Below are 24,268 nucleotides of genomic sequence, written 5' to 3' on the forward strand. Positions count from 1 at the left end.
GGTACACCCATTAGATCCTGCCAGAGGTAGGGCCTAAGAGCATCCTGTCATTGCTAGGCTGACAGGCTGAAGTATTGCAGCGTATTGTACCAATATGTTCACAAGGCTTTTTGACGCTATCAATTCCGCCACGTACTCCACAGCAGAAACCGCCACGTTTCTTGCCTCGGCTGTTTGCTGTGAACGCCGCTGACCCGCTTGCTGCTTAGTTCCATTAAACGGAGCTAAATGATGAGCGAACACCCACAGCGGCATCTGTCCAGACTCGTGATTGAGCCCCCTAGAGGTCAAAATGTTATTTTAAAAAAGTAAAAAAAAAGAATTGTCAATTTTTCCATTAAAAATGCTTCTTTATGAAAAAGAGTGTCAGCAATGGCGGAAACTGTTGACCCCTCCATCTTAAAACAGGGCGCAGAGCCCAAATGTGACTCAAGAGAGGAGCTGTCACCTCTCCTGACATGTCTGTTATAGTGACATGCATTCCCCATGTAACCATTCTGGAGCATCTATTACTCATAAGCTTCTAGTAGGAATAATAGAGGAACGGCACAACATAGAGATATGAAAAGACGCTCCAGAAATGTTATTACTTGGAGGATAAAACCGACATGTCAGGAGAGGGGAGAGCTCAGCTGCACCCACCCCATAGAGTGGAGCCATGCCCTCCACCGACTCATGGGTTCTCCGATAAAATCCTAAAAAATGTCTAACTCCAGGATCCCGACCGATGGTCTTTCTGTTCTCTTGTAGATTCTCTGAAGCCAAATCTCTGGGAGAAGAAGTGAATAACGTGAGACAGCGGATCAGTGAGTACCTGGGGGGGGTCGCACGATGTTTAGGTCAGTGCAGCTTCATTGACTCCTTTTAGGTGCAGGCTATATGGTGACTTGCTGTTTTGTTCATCCTGGTCCTCCTGGTTCACCGACTTGTCCTCAGGTAAAACAGTTGGAAAGCAGCTCTGTATAAGGGCTCATTCACACAATCTGCAAAAAATACGATTGATGTCCGTGTTGCATCCAGTGTAACAATGCCTATCCTTGTCCGCAAAACGGACATGCGGATAGCACACGTTTTTTTTTTTTTTTTTTTCTGATCACATTGAAATGAATCAGTCCGCATCCTATCTGCAGAGAAAATACAGTCATGTGAACCGGGCCTAAGGGTGATTCACATGCAGCAGACACCATGTAGTATTTCACAGTCTCTTCCCTACATGCGGTTTTCCACAAGCCCCATGCTGGTGACGGAAATGTTTGCAGCAGAAAATCTGCCGCGTGTGAATTGACCTGAACCTTGCAGATTTCTGAAGCAATGGAAAGCTGGGTCACATCGTTCAGGCCCATCTTACATTGTGGCCTCTGCTCATCCGATGCCACATGGGTTAATGTATAGCCCGGCAGAGCTTGAGGCTTCTTGACGCAGAGGCTGTTGTTCATCCTGCGCCTCCTGGTTCATCAATGTAATGATGAAATTACAGTAAAGACTAAGTCAGAAAAAAAAGAGGAAGCAGCAGACCTGTAGCTCTGTATAACGGTGTAGAGGCAGAATCTGTGGCGAGATTTAAGATCCCCCCCCCAGACCTGTCTTCCCTTTGCCGGAGAGGGGGAGTTAAGCCGCCCCCATTCGTATCCATCTAATTAGGTGACATGTGCTGAAAAATTACTTGTATGGAAAGTTTTATGATGAAAATATGCAGAAATGGCGACACGTGCATGTAATTAATGACAGCAAGTAGCTAAATTGAATCGGAAGATCAATTCAACTGCTGTCAGGCTGAAGAAGTAGAACTGCAGTGTAAAGCATGGGGGACACAGCAGCAGCCATAGCCTCAGATGACGCAGGAGGTGGAGTTCAGTCTATTTCAGACTCCAGCAGCGATGTATAATCCTCCTCTGTAGTGGCTGCTGGGAGTTATCCACCCTCCTGTAGAGGGGATTGACCCGAATTAGCTTTCAGAGGGAAAATGAATATAAAGTGCAAAATTTTCCTTTTTCCATAAAAAAAAAAATATATAAAAAAAGCCGGATGATTGTGCTGAATCTGGGAGTTCTTGTCCTCGTGTGATGAAAGGAAGAATGTTCCATGGCGCAGCCAGCTGGCGTCCGCGTGCATTAGTCACCACGCCCCGATGCCAGCGACTGTGCGTGCACATTGTTTATCCAATTAGATCCCAATAAATTAGGGGGAGAGGAGCGCGCCCAGGGCTCGCCCCCTCTGATATATATATAGCATGTGAGGAGCACAGACACAGACCTCTACACACGGGTGACAGATCTGCATCCAACATGAGGGGGCCGCATGCGCTGCTAGTCCCGGGGATTAGGTCTCACATTGCTGGGATTAAGCTGTAGATCTGGAGCTTTGTTTTATGACACCAGAAAATAATCGGAAGGGCCTGTATGTGTCGGGAGAGGGTCCGTCAGGGGCCCATTTAATCTCACCCGGTGCCTCGTCACGCCGAAGTGTATCATGGGAGGAAGAGGTGTGGGCAGGGGAGAGTACACCGCTCCAATCAATGGGGGAATCTGGCAGTAAGTGTTCAGTCTCCCGCAGCGCCACCACAGGAGAAACTAAGCATTACACAATGACCATGCACATTAATGGTTTGTCTGTAATGCAGGAAAGGTCCTCCTGACACTCCTTGTAAGCGCTTTTCACCCCAATATTAATGCAGAATCCCCTAATCGGGGTATGACAATGGGTTTTCTAAAATGGACGACCCCTTTAATTAATATGCAGTTTGTGCCCCAGATACCTGGGAGAGGAATAGGCTGCATGATATCGGCCATATTGGTTCTCATAGGGCGAGCTTCTCACAGACTGTGTCCCCCGTCCTCATTTATTGTGAACAGGTTTTTGGAGTCTTTGAAGCAGAATGTGCTGAGAAATGTAGTCCGCTGGGAGGGCGGATGGGACCTAACTGCAGCAAGGGCAGGGTGGACTTACAAGACGCAGGTAGCAGCCTGAAAATCATTCCCTATATACCTATAACTCGTGAAGTGGGGCGTATAGCAGAACATTGACCAGGACAGCTGCTCTCGGCCGGTAATGGTTCTCCTTACAGAGCACAAGCAATGCTTCTTAGGAGAAATTATGGAAATGAGCTCTCCTCCAGAAGGAAGAAACTGTCTCTCTAGTGCCACCTATAGGTAGCTGCCATGAAGCATGACTATGGATGTCGGACCACAGTGTACTTCTGATCAGGGTCCTGGTCGGCCGGGCAAGAGGCCTGAATCACTGGCTCTCTAGAGGGAAATATATAGCTATAAGAGAAGATATAATATATGTGCTGCCCCAGTTTATCTGATCCATGAATGATGAGAGTCAGAATCCTTGGCTCCAGTCGAGTAGTCTTGGTTTATATCCCATTCATTGATGTTTGCTGCCCTTTGTCACGTTGGGTGGTAGCTGTACCCTCTAGACAAAGGTGATGTCACCTAATCTTATAAATTGCTTCATAGAAGCTGCCAACACAAATTACAGTCAAAATTATATGCTGAATTTTTATCTTTTATATCAGGGCTCAGTTTTTCTGATACCAAGTACCAGATCCCCTGTATGGACATAGAGTTACATGAGAGAGCTCAGGAGATTACTACATACAGATATATACAGCCACCACTAGAGGGAGCTCAGGGGATTACTACATACAGATATATACAGCCACCACTAGAGGGAGCTCAGGGGATTACTACATACAGATATATACAGCCACCACTAGAGGGAGCTCAGGAGATAACTACATGCAGATATATACAGCCACCACTAGAGGGAGCTCAGGAGATTACTACATATATATATATACAGCCACCACTAGAGGGAGCTCAGGAGATTACTACATACAGATATATACAGCCACCACTATAGGGAGCTCAGGAGATTATTACATACAGATATATACAGCCACCACTAGAGGGAGCTCAGGAGATTACTGCATACAGATATATACAGCCACCACTAGAGGGAGCTCAGGAGATTACTGCATACAGATATATACAGCCACCACTAGAGGGAGCTCAGGAGATTACTGCATACAGATATATACAGCCAGCACTAGAGGGAGCTCAGGAGATTACTACATACAGATATATACAGCCACCACTAGAGGGAGCTCAGGAGATTACTGCATACAGATATATACAGCCACCACTAGAGGGAGCTCAGGAGATTACTGCATACAGATATATACAGCCACCACTAGAGGGAGCTCAGGAGATTACTACATACAGATATATACAGCCACCACTAGAGGGAGCTCAGGAGATTACTACATACAGATATATACAGACACCACTAGAGGGAGCTCAGGAGATTACTACATACAGATATATACAGCCACCACTAGAGGGAGCTCAGGAGATTACTACATACAGATATATACAGCCACCACTAGAGGGAGCTCAGGAGATTACTACATACAGATATATACATGCACCACTATGGGGAGCTCAGGAGATTACTACATACAGATATATACAGCCACCACTAGAGGGAGCTCAGGAGATTACTACATACAGATATATACAGCCACCACTAGAGGGAGCTCAGGAGATTACTACATACAGATATATACAGCCACCACTAGAGGGAGCTCAGGAGATTACTACATACAGATATATACAGCCACCACTAGAGGGAGCTCAGGAGATTACTACATACAGATATATACAGACACCACTAGAGGGAAGCTCAGGAGATTACTACATACAGATATATACAGCCACCACTAGAGGGAGCTCAGGAGATTACTGACATACAGATATATACAGCAACACTAGAGGGAGCTCAGGAGATTACTACATACCGATATATACAGCAACTACTAGAGGGAGCTTCAGGAGACTACTACATCCTGATATATACAGCACCACTAGAGGGAGCTCAGGAGACTACTACATCCTGATATATACAGCCACCACTAGAGGGAGCTCAGGAGATTACTACATCCTGATATATACAGCCACCACTAGAGGGAGCTCAGGAGATTACTACATACAGATATATACAGCCACCACTAGAGGGAGCTCAGGAGATTACTACATACAGATATATACAGCCACCACTAGAGGAAGCTCAGGAGATTACTACATACAGATATATACAGCCACCACTAGAGGAGCTCAGGAGATTACTACATACAGATATATACAGCCACCACTAGAGGGAAGTCATGAGATTACTACATACAGATATATACAGCCACCACTAGGGGGAGCTCAGGAGATTACTACATACAGATATATATACAGCCACCACTAGAGGGAGCTCAGGAGATTACTGCATACAGATATATACAGCAACTACTAGAGGGAGCTCAGGAGACTACTACATCCTGATATATACAGCCACCACTAGAGGGAGCTCAGGAGATTACTACATCCTGATATATACAGCCACCACTAGAGGGAGCTCAGGAGATTACTACATACAGATATATACAGCCACCACTAGGGGGAGCTCAGGAGATTACTACATACAGATATATACAGTCACCACTAGAGGGAGCTCAGGAGATTACTACATACAGATATATACAGCCACCACTAGGGGGAGCTCAGGAGATTACTACATACAGATATATACAGCCACACTAGGGGGAGCTCAGGAGATTACTACATACAGATATATACAGCCACCACTAGAGGGAGCTCAGGAGATTACTACATACAGATATATACAGCCACCACTAGGGGGAGCTCAGGAGATTACTACATACAGATATATACAGCCACCACTAGAGGGAGCTCAGGAGATTACTACATACAGATATATACAGCCACCACTAGAGGGAGCTCAGGAGATTACTACATACAGATATATACAGCCACCACTAGGGGGAGCTCAGGAGATTACTACATACAGATATATACAGTCACCACTAGAGGGAGCTCAGGAGATTACTACATACAGATATATACAGTCACCACTAGAGGGAGCTCAGGAGATTACTACATACAGATATATACAGCACCCACTAGAGGGAGCTCAGGAGATTACTACATACAGATATATACAGTCACCACTAGGGGAGCTCAGGAGATTACTACATACAGATATATACAGCCACCACTAGAGGGAGCTCAGGAGATTACTACATACAGATATATACAGTCACCACTAGGGGGAGCTCAGGAGATTACTACATACAGATATATACAGCCACCACTAGGGGGAGCTCAGGAGATTACTACATACAGATATATACAGCCACCACTAGGGGAGCTCAGGAGATTACTACATACAGATATATACAGCCACCACTAGAGGGAGCTCAGGATATTACTACATACAGATATATACAGCCACCACTAGAGGGAGCTCAGGAGATTACTACATACAGATATATACAACCACCACTACAGGAGCTCAGGAGATTACTACATACAGATATATACAGCCACCACTAGAGGCAGCTCAGGATATTACTACATACATATATATACAACCACCACTACAGGAGCACAGGAGATTACTACATACAGATATATACAGCCACCACTAGAGGGAGCTCAGGAGATTACTGCATACAGATATATATAGCCACCACTAGAGGGAGCCCAGAAGATTACTACATACAGATATATACAGACACCACTAGAGGGAGCCCAGAAGATTACTACATACAGATATATACAGACACCACTAGAGGGAGCTCAGGAGATTACTACATACAGATATATATATACAGCCACCACTAGAGGGAGCTCAGGAGATTACTACATACAGATATATACAGACACCACTAGAGGGAGCTCAGGAGATTACTTTTCACTTGCATTCAGTGCATTATGCAACAAGCTCTTCGGCTCCCCCTAGTGATGGCTGCAGGCAGGCTAGTCATCATCTAGGCACAGGATTTGGTGTTTTGTAGAATTTCACTATAACCTTTTCAGGAGTCCTGGGCAGAGTCTGCAGGTCTTATGAACATTTTAAAGGAGTTTTCTCCGAAATTGAAATTAATTAAAGGCCAGAATGCGTTTAACGTTCAAAAGGAAAGCCACTTACCTGGTCACCCACTGGCGTTCTGTTGATATCCCATCTGTCTTCACATGTGCTGCTGCAGCCATTCACTGGCCTCAGCAGTGAAGTGTCCCCGAACTGCATGTGACCACCGAGGCCAGTGTATGGCTGCAGCGGGACATGTGAGAGGGACAGGGCGTCACACTTTCAGTCCACAGGTCTGGTCTGGAGCGCTAGTGAACAGGTGAGTGGCTTCTTTTATGTTCCCGCTCTTACTTTATTTTTGCTTGTGGTTCGGACATCCCCTTTAAGACAGTCACATGACCTCCGGCCCAGCCTTGTTTAGCCAGTGACTGGCTAAAACCTGCATATGACCATTAGCGGAGGACTGTCAGGGTCTGGGCGACTCCAGCTCACTGCGTCAATAGGTCCCCCCAAAGGAGAAAGCCGACTCTTGTGTTGGGGGGGTTTAGACCACTTTGAGAAACGTGATCTCCTTCCTTCCCGTATAAGACCCCGAGCTACGCGTGACCTCCCCAACCGAGCGCCTCACCTCAGGTCGGGGCGCTGACACAGGGCATACCTCACTAATCTAATTACATGGGATGATTCACAGCCCGACCGCTGCCTCCATTAGCGGGATTCTTTATCTGTTCTGGGGACAGTTGGAGCAGGATTAGGTGCAGCGCTGAACATTCTTCTCCTCATTAACATTTTTGCTGATTGATTCAGTGTAAATTCAGTCCAGAAGGTTTCAATCTTACGGATGGACGCTCCATGGCCGGGCTCACCGCGGGACAGCGTCGTCACAGAGCGGTGAGCGGCGGAACAAGACATAGAGCAAGGTACAGGATGAGAAAAACATGGCTGCTTCCATCTGAAAACAGCGCCTCGCCTGACCGCAGGTTGTATGTGGCATCACAGCTCACCCCGAAACACCCGCCCCAAGGAGATGTTGGCATGAAGCTTCCTACGTGTGAATGTAATGGAGAAATGCATGGCCTCCAGCCTGGATGCAAGATTAGATACGGCCTCTAGCCTGGATACTAGATGAGATACGGCCTCCAGCCTGGATACTAGTTGAGATACGGCCTCCAGCCTGGATACTAGTTGAGATACGGCCTCCAGCCTGGATACTAGATGAGATACGGCCTCCAGCCTGGATACTAGATGAGATACGGCCTCTAGCCTGGATACTAGATGAGATACGGCCTCCAGCCTGGATACTAGATGAGATACGGCCTCCAGCCTGGATACTAGATGAGATACGGCCTCCAGCCTGGATACAAGATGAGATACGGCCTCCAGCCTGGATACTAGATGAGATACGGCCTCCAGCCTGGATACTAGATGAGATACGGCCTCCAGCCTGGATACTAGATGAGATACGGCCTCCAGCCTGGATACTAGATGAGATACGGCCTCCAGCCTGGATACTAGATGAGATACGGCCTCCAGCCTGGATACTAGATGAGATACGGCCTCCAGCCTGGATACTAGATGAGATACGGCCTCCAGCCTGGATACTAGATGAGATACGGCCTCCAGCCTGGATACAAGATGAGATACGGCCTCCAGCCTGGATACTAGATGAGATACGGCCTCCAGCCTGGATACAAGATGAGATACGGCCTCCAGCCTGGATACTAGATGAGATACGGCCTCCAGCCTGGATACAAGATGAGATACAGCTGGACATGGCGGCATACAGGTTCCTACGGCACATTTTCCTGCAGATGTCACAGCTGGGCCTGTAGATCCTGCACACTTGTAGGTTGGTGAAGTCTGTGTCCCCTCTGGTCCCATAAATGCTGGATTGGTGATAAATCTGGTGACCGGCAGCCGAGGAAGTGCTGTATTATGGAGGAGACATTCCTGGGATACCCTTCTGTGTGCGGGCGAGCATTATCCTGGTGAGATATGGCAGCCCTGCGATGAGAGGAACACGTGTGGAGGCTGGACGTCCTGCAGATATTGCTGACATGTTAGTGTCCTCGTATCTCTACTGGAGGTGACCGACTGTCGTATGCGATGGCTCCCAGATCATCACCAGCTCCAGTGTGTCCTCCACAGACAGGATTGAAGCGCTCACCACCAGACCTCCATACTGCAGCCCGACCGTCATGGGATCCCAAACAGAACCGTGACCGCGGCTCTCCTGACCCAAACTGACTGCATCATAGTGATTTATAATACAGTCAGTTCCTACCTGATTGCAGAACAGTACAATAGACCCACAATGCCATAGGACCGATTGTATCCTAAAACATTAGGATACAGTCAGGTGAGAGGAGCCATGGGCGGTCCAGGAGATGCAGCCATCACACAGGCCATGTTCCCTGGACCAGGCGCAGTCATGACACCAAATATCCTTCCTGTAAACGGTCTGGTCAGAGACAGGGGTGTAATGAAGGGGACACGTGTCTGGATGGTGGACACTGTGCTTGTTGGGGGATCAAACTATCCTCTCTACTGGTGTCTGTCTGGGTCGTCCGGAGCCTGTTTCCCGTGTATGTGCCCTCACGTAACCACTGCTTCCAACATCTAACAAGGTCAGAACAGGCGAGTTGACGACCAATTGATTGCAATGACCATCCTGCTTCTCTCAGTCCAATGATGCCCCTCTTATAGTCTGTCAGCTGGGCAAAAAGTCTTAGAGCGAGGAGGCACTTCTAGCACCAAGAGGTACACTACCCAAAAGTAGCCTCTGAGAGCTGTTTTATAGGGCAGCAGGGGAAGGACTTTTATGCCCTTTTGTGGCAAGGCCCAGTTTCTAATCAGACCAGACCTGTAATCATTTACAGATCTGCCGGAGGAGTGCAGCGATCTAACATTTCCATCTGAGGGCGCAGTGAGTTACCGCGGTGGAGCGGAGCAGCCGGCGAGGACCCAGATCTTCCATCTGAGGACGCAGTGAGTTACCGCGGTGGAGCGGAACAACCGGCGAGGACCCAGATCTTCCATCTGAGGGCGCAGTGAGTTACCGCGGTGGAGCGGAACAACCGGCGAGGACCCAGATCTTCCATCTGAGGGCGCAGTGAGTTACCGCGGTGGAGCGGAGCAGCCGGCGAGGACCCAGATCTTCCATCTGAGGGCGCAGTGAGTTACCGCGGTGGAGCGGAGCAGCCGGCGAGGACCCAGATCTTCCATCTGAGGGCGCAGTGAGTTACCGCGGTGGAGCGGAGCAGCCGGCGAGGACCCAGATCTTCCATCTGAGGGCGCAGTGAGTTACCGCGGTGGAGCGGAGCAGCCGGCGAGGACCCAGATCTTCCATCTGAGGGCGCAGTGAGTTACCGCGGTGGAGCGGAGCAGCCGGCGAGGACCCAGATCTTCCATCTGAGGGCGCAGTGAGTTGCCGCGGTGGAGCGGAGCAGCCGGCGAGGACCCAGATCTTCCATCTGAGGGCGCAGTGAGTTACCGCGGTGGAGCGGAGCAGCCGGCGAGGACCCAGATCTTCCATCTGAGGGCGCAGTGAGTTACCGCGGTGGAGCGGAGCAGCCGGCGAGGACCCAGATCTTCCATCTGAGGGCGCAGTGAGTTACCGCGGTGGAGCGGAGCAGCCGGCGAGGACCCAGATCTTCCATCTGAGGGCGCAGTGAGTTACCGCGGTGGAGCGGAGCAGCCGGCGAGGACCCAGATCTTCCATCTGAGGGCGCAGTGAGTTACCGCGGTGGAGCGGAGCAGCCGGCGAGGATGCAGATCTTCCATCTGAGGGCGCAGTGAGTTACCGCGGTGGAGCGGAGCAGCCGGCGAGGACCCAGATCTTCCATCTGAGGGCGCAGTGAGTTACCGCGGTGGAGCGGAGCAGCCGGCGAGGACCCAGATCTTCCATCTGAGGGCGCAGTGAGTTACCGCGGTGGAGCGGAGCAGCCGGCGAGGATGCAGATCTTCCATCTGAGGGCGCAGTGAGTTACCGCGGTGGAGCGGAGCAGCCGGCGAGGACCCAGATCTTCCATCTGAGGGCGCAGTGAGTTACCGCGGTGGAGCGGAGCAGCCGGCGAGGACCCAGATCTTCCATCTGAGGGCGCAGTGAGTTACCGCGGTGGAGCGGAGCAGCCGGCGAGGACGCAGATCTTCCATCTGAGGGCGCAGTGAGTTACCGCGGTGGAGCGGAGCAGCCGGCGAGGACGCAGATCTTCCATCTGAGGGCGCAGTGAGTTACCGCGGTGGAGCGGAGCAGCCGACGAGGACCCAGATCTTCCGCTGGGAAGTTAGGGAACCCAATAATAGGTATAAATTCAGCCATTTGTGTTTGACTCCCATCAGTGACGACCCCTCTCTGTTCTGGCCCATAGTGGAGGCCGAAGAGGGGGCACAGGTCAGAAGGGGGTCCTATGGGTGACCAGAAATGTAGCGGGATGTGATTTCAAAGCTTGCTTGCTTGTTTTTTATGTGGGGGTGAACATTACACGTTATAATGAGCCGGTGACATCATCGGTGCGCCTCTGCTGGCTCCGCTGAGTGAGGAGAACCCAGCGCATTTATCAGATCCCATTATACTGCCACATGAGGACAGACAACCACAAGTAGCATGTGGGCTAATCAGTGTCGGGCCCCGTGTCTCAGGCTCCTAATGGGAAACAGGAGCCGCAGCATGTGAGCGCAGAGGTCACCGACTACCGGCATCAGAAGAGCCAGTGCGCCAGGTGTGCAACACACATCACTACTGAGCGGGAAGCTACAGAATGCATTATACTCCAGTCACAGCCAGAGCTGCAGTTATTGGGGTGGATTCACACACAGCAGACTTGTTTTAAGTAATTTTTGCAACTGACCGTTCCATTCCTCAGACTGGGGTTGGGGTTGATTTTTATTATTTATTTTACACATTTATATAGTGCGACTCTATGCCGCAGATCTTTACAGATATTAGCATCACGCTCAGAAACCTACAAACCCCATGCAGATGGTGCCCTTGGTCAGATTCGAACCCGGGACCCCAGCACTGCAAGGAAGTAGTGCTACCCACTGAGCCGCCACTACCCACTGAGCCTCCACTACCCACTGAGCCTCCACTACCCACTGAGCCTCCACTACCCACTGAGCCTATACTACCCACTGAGCCTATACTACCCACTGAGCCTATACTACCCACTGAGCCTCCACTAACCACTGAGCCTCCGCTAACCACTGAGCCTCCGCTACCCACTGAGCCTCCACTACCCACTGAGCCTCCACTACCCACTGAGCCTCCACTACCCACTGAGCCTCCGCTACCCACTGAGCCTCCACTAACCACTGAGCCTCCACTAACCACTGAGCCTCCACTACCCACTGAGCCTCCGTGCTGCAAACATATGAATGAGGCGGTAATAGAAATGTCTGCATAGAATCTGATATATGTGAAATCCATTTACATTTCTTATCCTCCTGATACAGCCAGAGCTGCATTCACAGTTCTTATCCAGAGCAGTAGTCACCATTCTTATACACGGGTCACATCCAGAGCTGCATTCACAGTTCTTATTCACTAGTCACAACCAGAGCTGCATAGTCACACCCAGAGCTGCATTCACAGTTCTTATGTACTAGTCACATCCAGAGCTGCAATTACAGTTCTTATTTACTAGTCACACCCAGAGCTGCAGTCACTTTTTATCACAAGCAGTAGTCACCATTCTTATTCACTAGTCGTATCCAGAGCTGCACTCACAATTCTCCCGTGCTGTTCATGAAGTAGATCAGGGCAGCAGAACGTCTCTGCACAGAGCGTCGTCCATACCACCACCTCTCACCTGTCTTCTGTTTCGGGGAAAGCTGGGTGACATCCAGTATAAGCCTTATCCCAGAGGCGTTCACCCATCTTTCCCAGAGGCCAGAGCACCGGATATGCCCACCCTATGGTATGATGTGGTGGAGGGGTCACTATATGCGTCGCCCTCCTGGGGGGTTGTTGTGAGGTCGCCCTGTGACGTCTGTGCGGCTCCATCATTTGTAGACGGTGAGTAAGCAGAGCCGGGCAGACAGATGCAGGGGGGACGCTCTGAGGGTCTGTGAGCCGCTTATCACCTCCTTATCTTACACCTGGGTCCTAGTGCCGGCCTCTCTACCACATATACAGACAGCAGGTTAGAGGGACAGGAGACACTAAGACTATTTTTCCGGTAAAATGATGGAAGCCTGGCGGTTTTACAGCCTGGCACTATTCCCATTCCTATACTGTTTCAGTCCAGTTTACTGACCAGTGCGCGCACAGTGCCCCATACAGTATGAGCCTACAGCACACGTGTAGCATGCGGTCAGTGGGCCCGTACGTTTATATGTGTGCAGTCACCCGGGATACAATCATCCAGATTTCTAATTTCCCTCCATTACGGAACATCTGCAGATGACATCATCAGGTCCACACTCCAGCAGCAGAGTCTAGAACCCAGGAGTGATGTCATCCCATGGGGGCGGGGCTCATACTAATAGGCTTAGGCCTCATGCACACGACCGTATGTATTTTGCGGAACGTAACAGCCGGCCCCTAATAGAACAGTCCTATCCTTGTCCGTAATGTGGACAATAATAGGACATGTTCTATCTTTTTGCGGAACGGACATACGGAAGCGGAATGCACACGGAGTACCTTCCGTTTTGTGGACCCATTAAAATGAATGGTTCCACATACGGTCCACAAAAAAAAAAACGGAATGGTCACGGAAAGAAAATACGTTTGTGTGCATGAGCCCTTATTGTGGTAAAGGGATGAACGGAGGCCGCAGCCACAACCAGTGGCCCATTATAAAGGTCCTGACCCCGCAGATGACATCATCAGGAGTGATGTGGTCAGATCAGATTCCATGCAGAGAGATCATACAATCGGAGTATGTCGGCTGCACCTCTCGGTACGGCGGTCACTCCTCACCGCCGTGTTATGTTTTTTGCACGCCGTTTGCCGTTTCCTCTTTTACGTCCACCCTCCTTAGCATTATGGAGATGAGCAGTAAACAGGTCGCGGAGCCATCAACACGGGACTCTGCACCATGATGCACAATCTGCTGCGCTCTCCAGAAAACCGTCTCGGCCAAGGCTGTTTTTCTTGGGAGGCTTCTTTCACTTCTCAGACTGATGATTCCAGAGAAAAATACGAGACCCCTGGTATTCACAAACCCAGAGGAGGAAAAATGCAAGAAATATGTGAAGGGTTCTGTGTGCACAGCTGCCTCGAAAGAGGAGGAGGCGGCAGAAGTCGCAAGAACGGACCTCCTACGTCCACCCTCAGGGAGATGACCGCAGCCGAGGTCTGCAGCCAACCATAGGTGGGATTTCTGGGCAAGTTATGTTTTCAGGTTATATAGCTGTGCTCATCCTGAGCCTCCTGATTGCAGCGTAACGGCTCAGTCTGTGCTGTGGGCCGCAAATTACGGTCCGCAATGCATGGGCAACAACCGTAGGGCCGCCATATGTGGATGGGGTCAGTGATCCGCACCTGACGGCCCACACCGCAAAAAAATTGTGGAGGCACGTATAGAAAACCACGGAAGCACTCCATAATGCATGGGGTTCGGTGCCACACCGCACCTTCTGGACATGATGCGGTGCCCCTATATTGCAGATCCCGGCGGACAATGTGCATGAGCTGTTATAGCAAAGGCTGACACCAGCACAGGGGGGAGAGAGGGCTGTGCGGCATTCCAGGTCTTTGGGGGGGGTGTTCGATGGCCATTTTCACGTTGCATCTACTATCTAGAACAGAGCAGAATTCAAACCCGTTCATGCAGCTTTAAAGCGGCCGTACACATTAGATGAAGGGTGACCGCAGCCGCTGATTTTGGGGAAGGGGGGGCAGCCACTTATCTCCCTGACCTGCTGGAGTAACATGCATGCCCGGTGGAGCCGGACAGACGCGATAATAGAGGAATCGGGGAGGAGAGCTGGAGGCCAATCAGTCCCACGCCTGGCAGGTGGTCCTTGCACTGACAGCCAGCACGGCACAGGTATTTACATCATTCATATGTTGGATAATGGGCCTGTTGAGGGTAGTTGTCCGAAGCACAGGGTGAAGATCTGAGCAGCTCTCAGATTGTCTCTCTCATATTTTTTATTTTTTTTTGCTGAATTGCAAGTGTTATTAAGGGCGGGTTCGCATTCATGTTACGGAATTCCGTTATATGCAAAATGGACGTCTTTAAGAGGCGTTCCGTTTTGCTCCGTCCTAATACATGTCTATGGGGACTAATAACCGTTCCGTTATACATGACAGAAAAAATAGTCCTGCCCACCAGACCTGTATAACGGAACCGTTGTTAGTCCCCATAGACATGTATTAGGACGGAGCAAAACGGAACGCCTCGTAAAGACTTCCATTTTGCATATAACGGAATTCCGTAACATGAATGCGAACCCGCCCTCAAACTTCATGTTACACTAGACATATCGGGGCAGATATTGTCGTCTCTTAGCCCGGTCTAAAAAAATATTACTAAAATACATCTAACTTGGCGTAAATGAAATCTACGTCTATGAGCAGGTGTAGATTTGTGCCAAAATGTTTTCAATTTTCTGCCTTTAGTTTAAATATCTATAATTTATCAGCCGCGCCCCCTCATAGAATTCAAACACATTTGTTCAATTTTTTGCAAGCATTGTGTAAAAAGTTATAATTTTTGTGCAAATTGTAATTTTTTTTAATTGAAAAAGACTTTTGATGAATGCTCTCCATTGCGTTTAGAACCAATTCCCTAAAGGTCTCATTCCCTCAGCACAAGGAAAGCTTCCGTTCTCCTCTGGCTGACGTATTAGCATTAATCAGATGGAGACTGACCTAAAACTTCCAGCGCCGCCCCCTATTGGACAGTAAAGGTCATTAAAGTGGGCCATAAGTCTTGAGAGACCTTCAGAGCCATAGAGGCTGCTTTGATATGGGTCCAGCATCGGTTGGCTCCATCTCTCTTTTATCGTACCGTAGGTGGTCTTGGTCTGTAGGCCCCACAAGGGTCCCAGCTCCCTTCTCTAATATACACGGGATGTGTAGCCATGGTGGTGAACCATCCCTGTGCCCTGCTACCCTGAGATTGGGGTGGAAGGCTTGGTTCATGAGCCAAGAGCAGCAATGAAGACACAAGACCTGAAGATCTTCTGTATGATGTGACCATGCTGTGAGGTTCTTTAAGGGTGTAGTAACCGGGAACTCAAGAAAAGGGTTTGTCTCTGAATTTCCATGTTGGTGAAGCTACTAAGAAGACTTCTCACCCACCAGGTAGCATAGATGGTTGTCAAGCAGCAACTATCTCTACTAAGGACCATCAAGCAAACCAAAGGGGGGGGTGATAATTCTGGATATTATCCCAGCTCATTTGAGAAGACCATTATGGAAGAGATGAAGATGACGAGCGGCAACAAGATGGCAGGAGACGATCACAGGAACCATGAACTAGATATTCAGAAGCTTAAAAATCCAACATGACCCAACCAGGAGACGTGGGTTTGTGGAGGAGCACCAAACATGGCCGGCCATCTACAAAACACGTGATGGTAGTGCCCCCAACCTTCATAGTCCTGGCCATGATACATCCCAGCGTTCTCCATCGGTGGCCCTGACTTTCTTATTCTGGGGACTGTTGATGGTCTCCTAGATTAGACCCCCACCGATCGACTTTTAAATAGTAGTCCCATTTTATGCCGTGATGGCTCATCACTAGGATATGGCATCATATATGATCGGTGAGGGTCTGAAGATATAATATTCTGAGTTGTTTTGGGAATTTTTACTGCCAAAATGTTAAGTGACAGAGATCAGTAACCTTTGCACCCCACTCCTTCTATTATCCCCCCCTCTGCTCACGTAAAGGGATTTTGGGGATGAATATAGAGGAGCCTCATCCCTAACTGGACACATTTGGCCCCCTCTCCATTTATCAGTGTGTTGCCCTCTCCCTAAGTTTATATTTCTGGGTGGAAGAATCTGCTATTTACATCCTGTAATCACACGATTGCCCCTCCGAGCGTCCGTGCCCACAGCTTCTCTGCCAGATGTGATGTGCTGGTGGCGCATCCAGTCTATTTCTCCGCTCCCGTCTTGTAGAATTTTCCACAGAGATTTGTTTATAACAATATTTTGTCTGCAGAGACGTACGCAGCTCCCAGGAAGAGCCATGCAGTGTGCAAGCTGGGGCAGGGGACAGCTGGGTGGGATTCATACATTCAGCAGTGCTGCCCTCTAGTGGGGAAAACTATGAATCCAGAGCCAAAGCAGTGACTTCTATCAGTGCAGATCTACTGTAGAAGTGTAATTACACCCGTGATTGGGGAGATTAGATCCCACATGTACTTACAGTCCCATCATACAGTGTGAAAAGCTGCCGACCGACAGCGATATAATCTACGGTGGCGTTACTGTGTACTTACTTTACATTACTCATACTGTATTATACTCCAGAGCTGCACTGACTATTCTGCTGGTGCAGTCACTGTGTACATACATTACTTATCCTGTACTGATCCGGAGTTACATCCTGTATTATACTCCAGAGCTGCACTCACTATTCTGCTGGTGCAGTCACTGTGTACATACATTACTTATCCTGTACTGATCCTGAGTTACATCCTGTATTATACCCCAGAGCTGCACTCACTATTCTGCTGGTGCAGTCACTGTGTACATACATTACTTATCCTGTACTGATCCTGAGTTACATCCTGTATTATACTCCAGAGCTGCACTCACTATTCTGCTGGTGCAGTCACTGTGTACATACATTACTTATCCTGTACTGATCCCGAGTTACATCCTGTATTATCCCCAGAGCTGCACTCAATATTCTGCTGGTGCAGTCACTGTGTACATACATTACTTATCCTGTACTGATCCTGAGTTACATCCTGTATTATACTCCAGAGCTGCACTCACTATTCTGCTGGTGCAGTCTCTGTGTACATTACATTACTTATCCTGTACTGATCCTGAGTTACATCCTGTATTATACCCCAGAGCTGCACTCACTATTCTGCTGGTGCAGTCACTGTGTACATACATTACTTATCCTGTACTGATCCTGAGTTACATCTGTATTATACTCCAGAGCTGCACCTCACTATTCTGCTGGTGCAGTCACTGTGGACATACATTACTTATCCTGTACTGATCCTGAGTTACATCCTGTATTATACTCCAGAGCTGCACTCACTATTCTGCTGGTGCAGTCACTGTGTACATACATTACTTATCCTGTACTGATCCTGAGTTACATCCTGCATTATACTCCAGAGCTGCACTCACTATTCTGCTGGTGCAGTCACTGTGTACATACATTACTTATCCTGTACTGATCCTGAGTTACATCCTGTATTACTCCAGACTGCACTCACTACTCTGCTGGTGCAGTCACTGTGTACATACATTACTTATCCTGTACTGACCCTGAGTTACATCCTGCATTATACTCCAGAGCTGCACTCACTATTCTGCTGGTGCAGTCACTGTGTACATACATTACTTATCCTGTACTGATCCTGAGTTACATCCTGTATTATACTCCAGAGCTGCACTCACTATTCTGCTGGTGCAGTCACTGTGTACATACATTACTTATCCTGTACTGATCCTGAGTTACATCCTGTATTATACTCCAGAGCTGCACTCACTATTCTGCAGCAAATAGCTGGAAGTACGATTCTACCGTATGCGGTGGAGCAGTATTTGTTTTTAGGCAGAATTATGAATGCAGCTTTGGATGTAAATAATTGTGAGCCTTCCAGCAGTTTTTTTTCCGTTGTGATGTTAGTGTTCTCCCCCCTCCCCCGTTTTCTGTACTTTCTGCAGTTGTTCATGACCCGGTTCGGTGTTTACGGTATTTTGGCGCGCAGCGAGGTTGATGGTTTGGCGGCGGGGCGCTGTTTGTGGTGAGACTTGGGCCAGTCACCCACGTCTTTGTCTCCTGCGCCCGGCTGTGAGCACAGGACGTCGTGTTTACTGGTTCTGCATTTTTACTCAGCAAACAACAATCGGTCATGTCAGAGATCAGCGGCGTCTATCCTCCCCTCACCCCAGGCCCCTACAAACATGCACGCAGCCTCCCTGGCCCCCTGCCTGACCCACCGATTCTGCTCGGAGCCCCCCTCCATAATAAAGCTGAGATGAGTTAAAGGGCCAACACCTTGAATTCTGGCCTTCATCATCCCAAGATGGCTGGAAATTCCTCCACCCGCTGCCATTAATTCCTTGGCTCGCTAATTTGGCAATCAGAGGCCGAAAATAGATTTCAGATGTGTTTGTTTTGGAAGCGCTGTGTGTACGACGCTCGAAATAGCTGCAGGACGCTCCGTAGAAAGATTACAGGGAGTGACACGCACGCACTCGCGGAGCACGCCATAGACGAGATGGTAGTACTGGAGTGAGCATCACTGATTGCCATCCACAAAGAGGGGATCATCACCGCCTGGTGACACTGAACCAGCAGGGGGCGACAGGGAGCTGTGAAGAAACTAGAATTGTGACTGCTGCTCTGGGGGTGACTAGAGCCCTAAGTTGAAAATAAAGCTTGCCTAATGGTGCTCCTGCAACATCCTGGCCTAACCGCCACCGCACTGCAGGGAGCGACCCCACTGGAAGGTGCACTACATGTGCTACATTGCAGAGCTGTATGGAAAGTGACTTGTAAAGCAATAGTTTGTTTGCAAGGCAGAATTGTGAATGCAGCTTTGGGTGGGTTTAGAGTAGATGTGAATTCAGTTGTGAGGTCTGGAGCTAACAAAGAAGCAGAATTTTAAATACAGCTGTGGATGGGATTGGTTCCATTCAGAATGCATTAGGGCAAAACGGATCCCTTTTGGACCGCATGTGAGAGCGCATGACGGATCCCGGAAACGGAAAGCCAAAACGCCAGCGTGAAAGTATCCTAAGTTAAAATGAGACATCCTGTCCCAACCGCCGTCGCTCTACGCGCTAGAACAGGGATCAGCAACCTCCGGCACTCCAGCTGCTGTGAAACTACAACTCCCAGCATGCAAACTTAACCTGGCTGTTCTTGTAACTCCCACAGAAATGAAAGTAGGATTCTAGGAGTTGTAGTTTCAGAGCAGCTGTAGTGCCGGAGGTTGCTGACCCCTGCACTAGATGCATTACCTGTATATTATATTCCAGAGCTGCATTCAGTATTCTGCAGCCTCAGAGATGAAATCTACGGATTGCACTAAATAGTAGAATGTTTCCTAGTCAGAATTGTAAATGCGGCTTTGGATGGGTGTAGAGTAATGAAGAGTACAGCTGTGAAATTATTACAAGGAAGCAGAATTGCAAATGCAGCTCTGGATGTGACTGGAGTATCAGTTAGAATGTCTACCTGTGTTATTCTCCGGAGCTGCATTCACTACTGGGCTGCTTCAGAACCAAAATCCAGAGTATTCAGGTAATTTTCTGCAGAATGTGAATGTAAGGCCTCTTGCACACAAAAGTTTTTTTTTTTCCGTTCCGTTTTTTGCGTTACGGACCGTATACAGAACCATTCATTTCAATGGATCCGCATTCATTTTCAAACGGAAGGTACGCCGTATGCCTTCCGTTTCCGTATTTCCGTTCAAAAATAGAACATGTCCTATTATTGTCCGCATAACGGACAAGGATAGGACTGTTCTATCAGGGGCCGGCTGATCCGTTCCGCAAAAAGACAAAATGCACATGGACATCATCCGTATTTTTTGCGGACCGCAAAATACTGAAAAAGCCATACGGTCATGTGCAATAGGCCTAAGGGTGCATTCACGTCAGATCCGCAATACATCCGGCCGGCACCCCCATAGAGCTGCCTAATCTTGTCCGCAATTGCAGACAAGAATAGGACACGTTCTATTTTTTTCCCGGAGCCGCGGACCGGAAGATCGGGGACGCGCTCCGGAAATGTGCTGTCCGCATCCATTCCTGCCCCATAGAGAATGAATGGGTCCGCATCCGTTCCGCAATTTGGAGAACGGATGCGACCAGTGGCGGATCCAGAGCCTGGTCTCGGGAGGGGCACTTCCCCGGGCCATAGGAGATTATGGGGCCCCTGTGTCCGCCCACCCTCACGCCACACCCACACACAGCCCCACCCATATATCGCTCCCGTACCTCTTACATGCAGTGACGTCTTCTCTGATGTAGATGTTCTCTTTCCTCATCTTCTCCATTCAGACCAGACCGCCATGATGATTTCTTTCAGCCATCTCTCATCTCTGCAGAGTTTGACAGACATCTTAGTTTCCTACTTTTCCTCCCACCTTCTCAACATCCCATCATGCACCCCCAATACTGAGACGCTGCGCCCCCCAAAACTATACTGTAGAAACAGGTAAACCCCCTGAAAATACTAGTTACACACAGATAGCGCCCCTTCAATAATTATTGGAACACAATGCTCTAAAAAATAACTGCACCCAGCAAATATTGTCCCTGACACTAATAGAGTAACCATAATGTCCCCCAAAAATAACTGTGGTAAGCCGATACTGTGCCAGGGCGCCCCCACAGTAATAGTGCTCCCCAAAATCCCAGCAATAGTAATAATTCTGTGCCAGAGTGCACTTAGTAGTAATAGTGCTCCTACAGTGCCCCCAACAGTAATTGTGTCCCCGAAGTAATAATGCTCCCATAGTCCCCCAGTTGTAATAAAGCCCCCTTATAATGTGCGCCAGTACAAAAAAATGCTCCGTTGTGTGGCAGTAAAAATAAACAATTGCCCCGTTGCCCCCCTATCCCCAGGATCCGCCAATGATGCGGACCCATTCTGCGGATGTGTGAATGGACCCTAAGGCCTCATGCACACGACCGTTGTGTGCATCCGTGGCCGTTGTGCCGTTTTCCGTTTTTTTCGCGGACCCATTGACTTTCAATGGGTCCGTGGAAAAATCGGAAAATGCACCGTTTTGCAGCCGAGGCCGTGATCCGTGTATCCTGTCCGTCAAAAAAATATGACCTGTCCTATTTTTTTGACGGACAACGGTTCACGGACCCATTCAAGTCAATGGGTCCGTGAAAGAACACGGATGCACACAAGATTGGCATCCGTGTCCGTGATCCGTGGCCGTAGGTTGCTTTCATACAGACGGATCCGAAGATCCGTCTGCATAAAAGCTTTTTCTGATCTAAGTTTTCACTTCGTGAAAACTCATTTCCGACAGTATATTCTAACACAGAAGCGTTCCCATGGTGATGGGGACGCTTCTAGTTAGAATACACTGCAAACTTGGTACAAGACTGCCCCCTCTGCCTGGCAGCACCCGATCTCTTACAGGGGGATATGATAGCACAATTAAACCCCTTCAGGTGGCGGCACCTAAAGGGGTTAATGTGTACTATCATATTCTCCTGTAAGAGATCAGGGCTGCCAGGCAGCAGGGGGCAGACCCCCCCCCTCCCCAGTTTGAATATCGTTGGTGGCACAGTGTGTGCCCATCGCCCCCCCCCCCTTCCTCCCTCTATAGTTAAAAATCGTTGGTGGCACAGTGTGTTGCCCTCGCCCCCCCTTCCTCACTCTATAGTAAAAAATCGTTGGTGGCACAGTGTGTGCCCATCGCCCCCCCCCCTCCTCCCTCTATAGTAAAAAATCGTTGGTGGCACAGTGTGACTACAGGCCTCTGTCACTCCTGACAACCGCCGGCTCCGCTTCTTCTCCTGGGATCCAGACTCTCATTGGGGGAGCTATAGGACACGAGGTGCAGCTTGGTGTAAGCTACTATTCACATATAGTGTATGACACTGCTGAAGACCAAGCCCCTCCCCCTTTGGTATGGCCCCTCCCCTTAATCTAGAAGCACATTTCTCTCCGGGGTTTTAATTGCTCGTAGTCCATTACTATCCTGCCCATGCTGTAATGGGAACCATCGTGTACGGATCTCACTACCGCAGAAGTTATTTTGAAGGAGCAGGGCTACAGTGTAAAGCATGTGGAAAAGACAGCAGCAAAGTGTGACGGGGGATTTCAGATTATAAAAAGGCAATTCATCTAAACTCAGTACCCCCATCAGGGGCCAGCGGCCGCCCGTCCTGCCAGATACATCACAATGTTCTCATTACTTCCCCCAATTTATCATAGAAAACCCATTCCTGGAATAGTTGTGTACTGATGGGAACCATGCGTGTGCCGCACTGCGCCCCCCGAGGCAGGCGGCCATTATGTTACCTGTAGGGGAGACCACCCATATTACCAAAGACCCTGTGAGCGGTGTAAACCTACATGTGTACTGCTTTCTCACTCCTTCTGTCCTGCTGCCTGCTTACATGTCAGTCCACACTGTCAATTTGTCATTCCATTCTTGAACCTGGACTCTCAAGCGCTGGTAAACCATTCCAGATAGTGGACTGCTATAGAGTACAGAGGTACGGGAGGGCATAGAAAATAATCATTATGAGCGACATGGAGAACGTGGTGCAGTCCTATGTAACACCAGAGATAACACAGTGGTAACTCCCAGAGTACAGATAATGTAGTAGATGTCACCTGCAGTCCTATGTAACACCAGAGATAACACAGTGATAACTCCCAGAGTACAGATAATGTAGTAGATGTCACCTGCAGTCCTATGTAACACCACAGATACCACAGTGATAACTCTGTGTACAGATAATATAGTAGATGTAACCTGCAGTCCTATGTAACACCACAGATAACACACTGATAACTCTGTGTACAGATAATATAGTAGATGTCACCTGCAGTCCTATGTAACACCACAGATAACAAAGTGATAACTCTGTGCACAGATAATATAGTAGATGTCACCTGCAGTCCTATGTAACACCACAGATAACACAGTGATAACTCTGTGCACAGATAATATAGTAGATGTCACCTGCAGTCCTATGTAACACCAGAGATAACACAGTGGTAACTCTCTGAGTACAGATAATGTAGTAGATGTCACCTGCAGTCCTATGTAACACCACAGATAACAAAGTGATAATTCTGTGTACAGTTAATATAGTAGATGTCACCTGCAGTCCTATGTAACACCACAGATAACATAGTGATAATTCTGTGTACAGATAATGTAGGAGATGTCACCTGCAGTCCTATGTAACACCACTGATTTGGCAGTAACGCAGTAAAGCAGCTTCCTATAGACCCCACTAGACATGCCGCCACATACCTCCCCCCTGTGTTCAGGTTTGTGTCTTGCGCCCATTATATATCTGCACAGGGGCTCTGGACTCTATCTGCAGTCACCACTAGGAGGCGCTCTCTGTATTCGTACAGCTAGTGTTGAGCTCAGTGGGGGCGGTATGCACTGAGCTCCCCCTAGTGGCAGTTTTAGGTGGCCACTATGACCATCATCCATGAAGTAGTCCCCTCCTGTCCTGCCTTTCTGGTAAGTAATGCATATAGCCCGAGGTGTGCCGTATGTGGTGCTC

The 24,268-nt window shown here is 48.9% G+C and overlaps 1 protein-coding gene across 4 annotated transcripts in view; it reads left to right on the forward strand.

Moving 5' to 3' along the window:
• The window catches only part of KIF6 (kinesin family member 6), a 142,287-nt gene that overhangs the window by 84,306 nt on the left and 33,713 nt on the right, over nucleotides 1-24,268 (forward strand). For all 4 annotated transcript variants that reach the window (XM_044286581.1, XM_044286584.1, XM_044286582.1 and 1 more), the window contains one exon: nucleotides 751-806. In XM_044286581.1, coding sequence (XP_044142516.1) covers nucleotides 751-806 — 56 coding nt within the window. The remainder of the gene's footprint in view (nucleotides 1-750; nucleotides 807-24,268) is intronic.

This window comes from Bufo gargarizans, chromosome 3 (assembly GCF_014858855.1).
Source record: "Bufo gargarizans isolate SCDJY-AF-19 chromosome 3, ASM1485885v1, whole genome shotgun sequence".
In the NCBI taxonomy this organism is placed as follows: domain Eukaryota; kingdom Metazoa; phylum Chordata; class Amphibia; order Anura; family Bufonidae; genus Bufo; species Bufo gargarizans.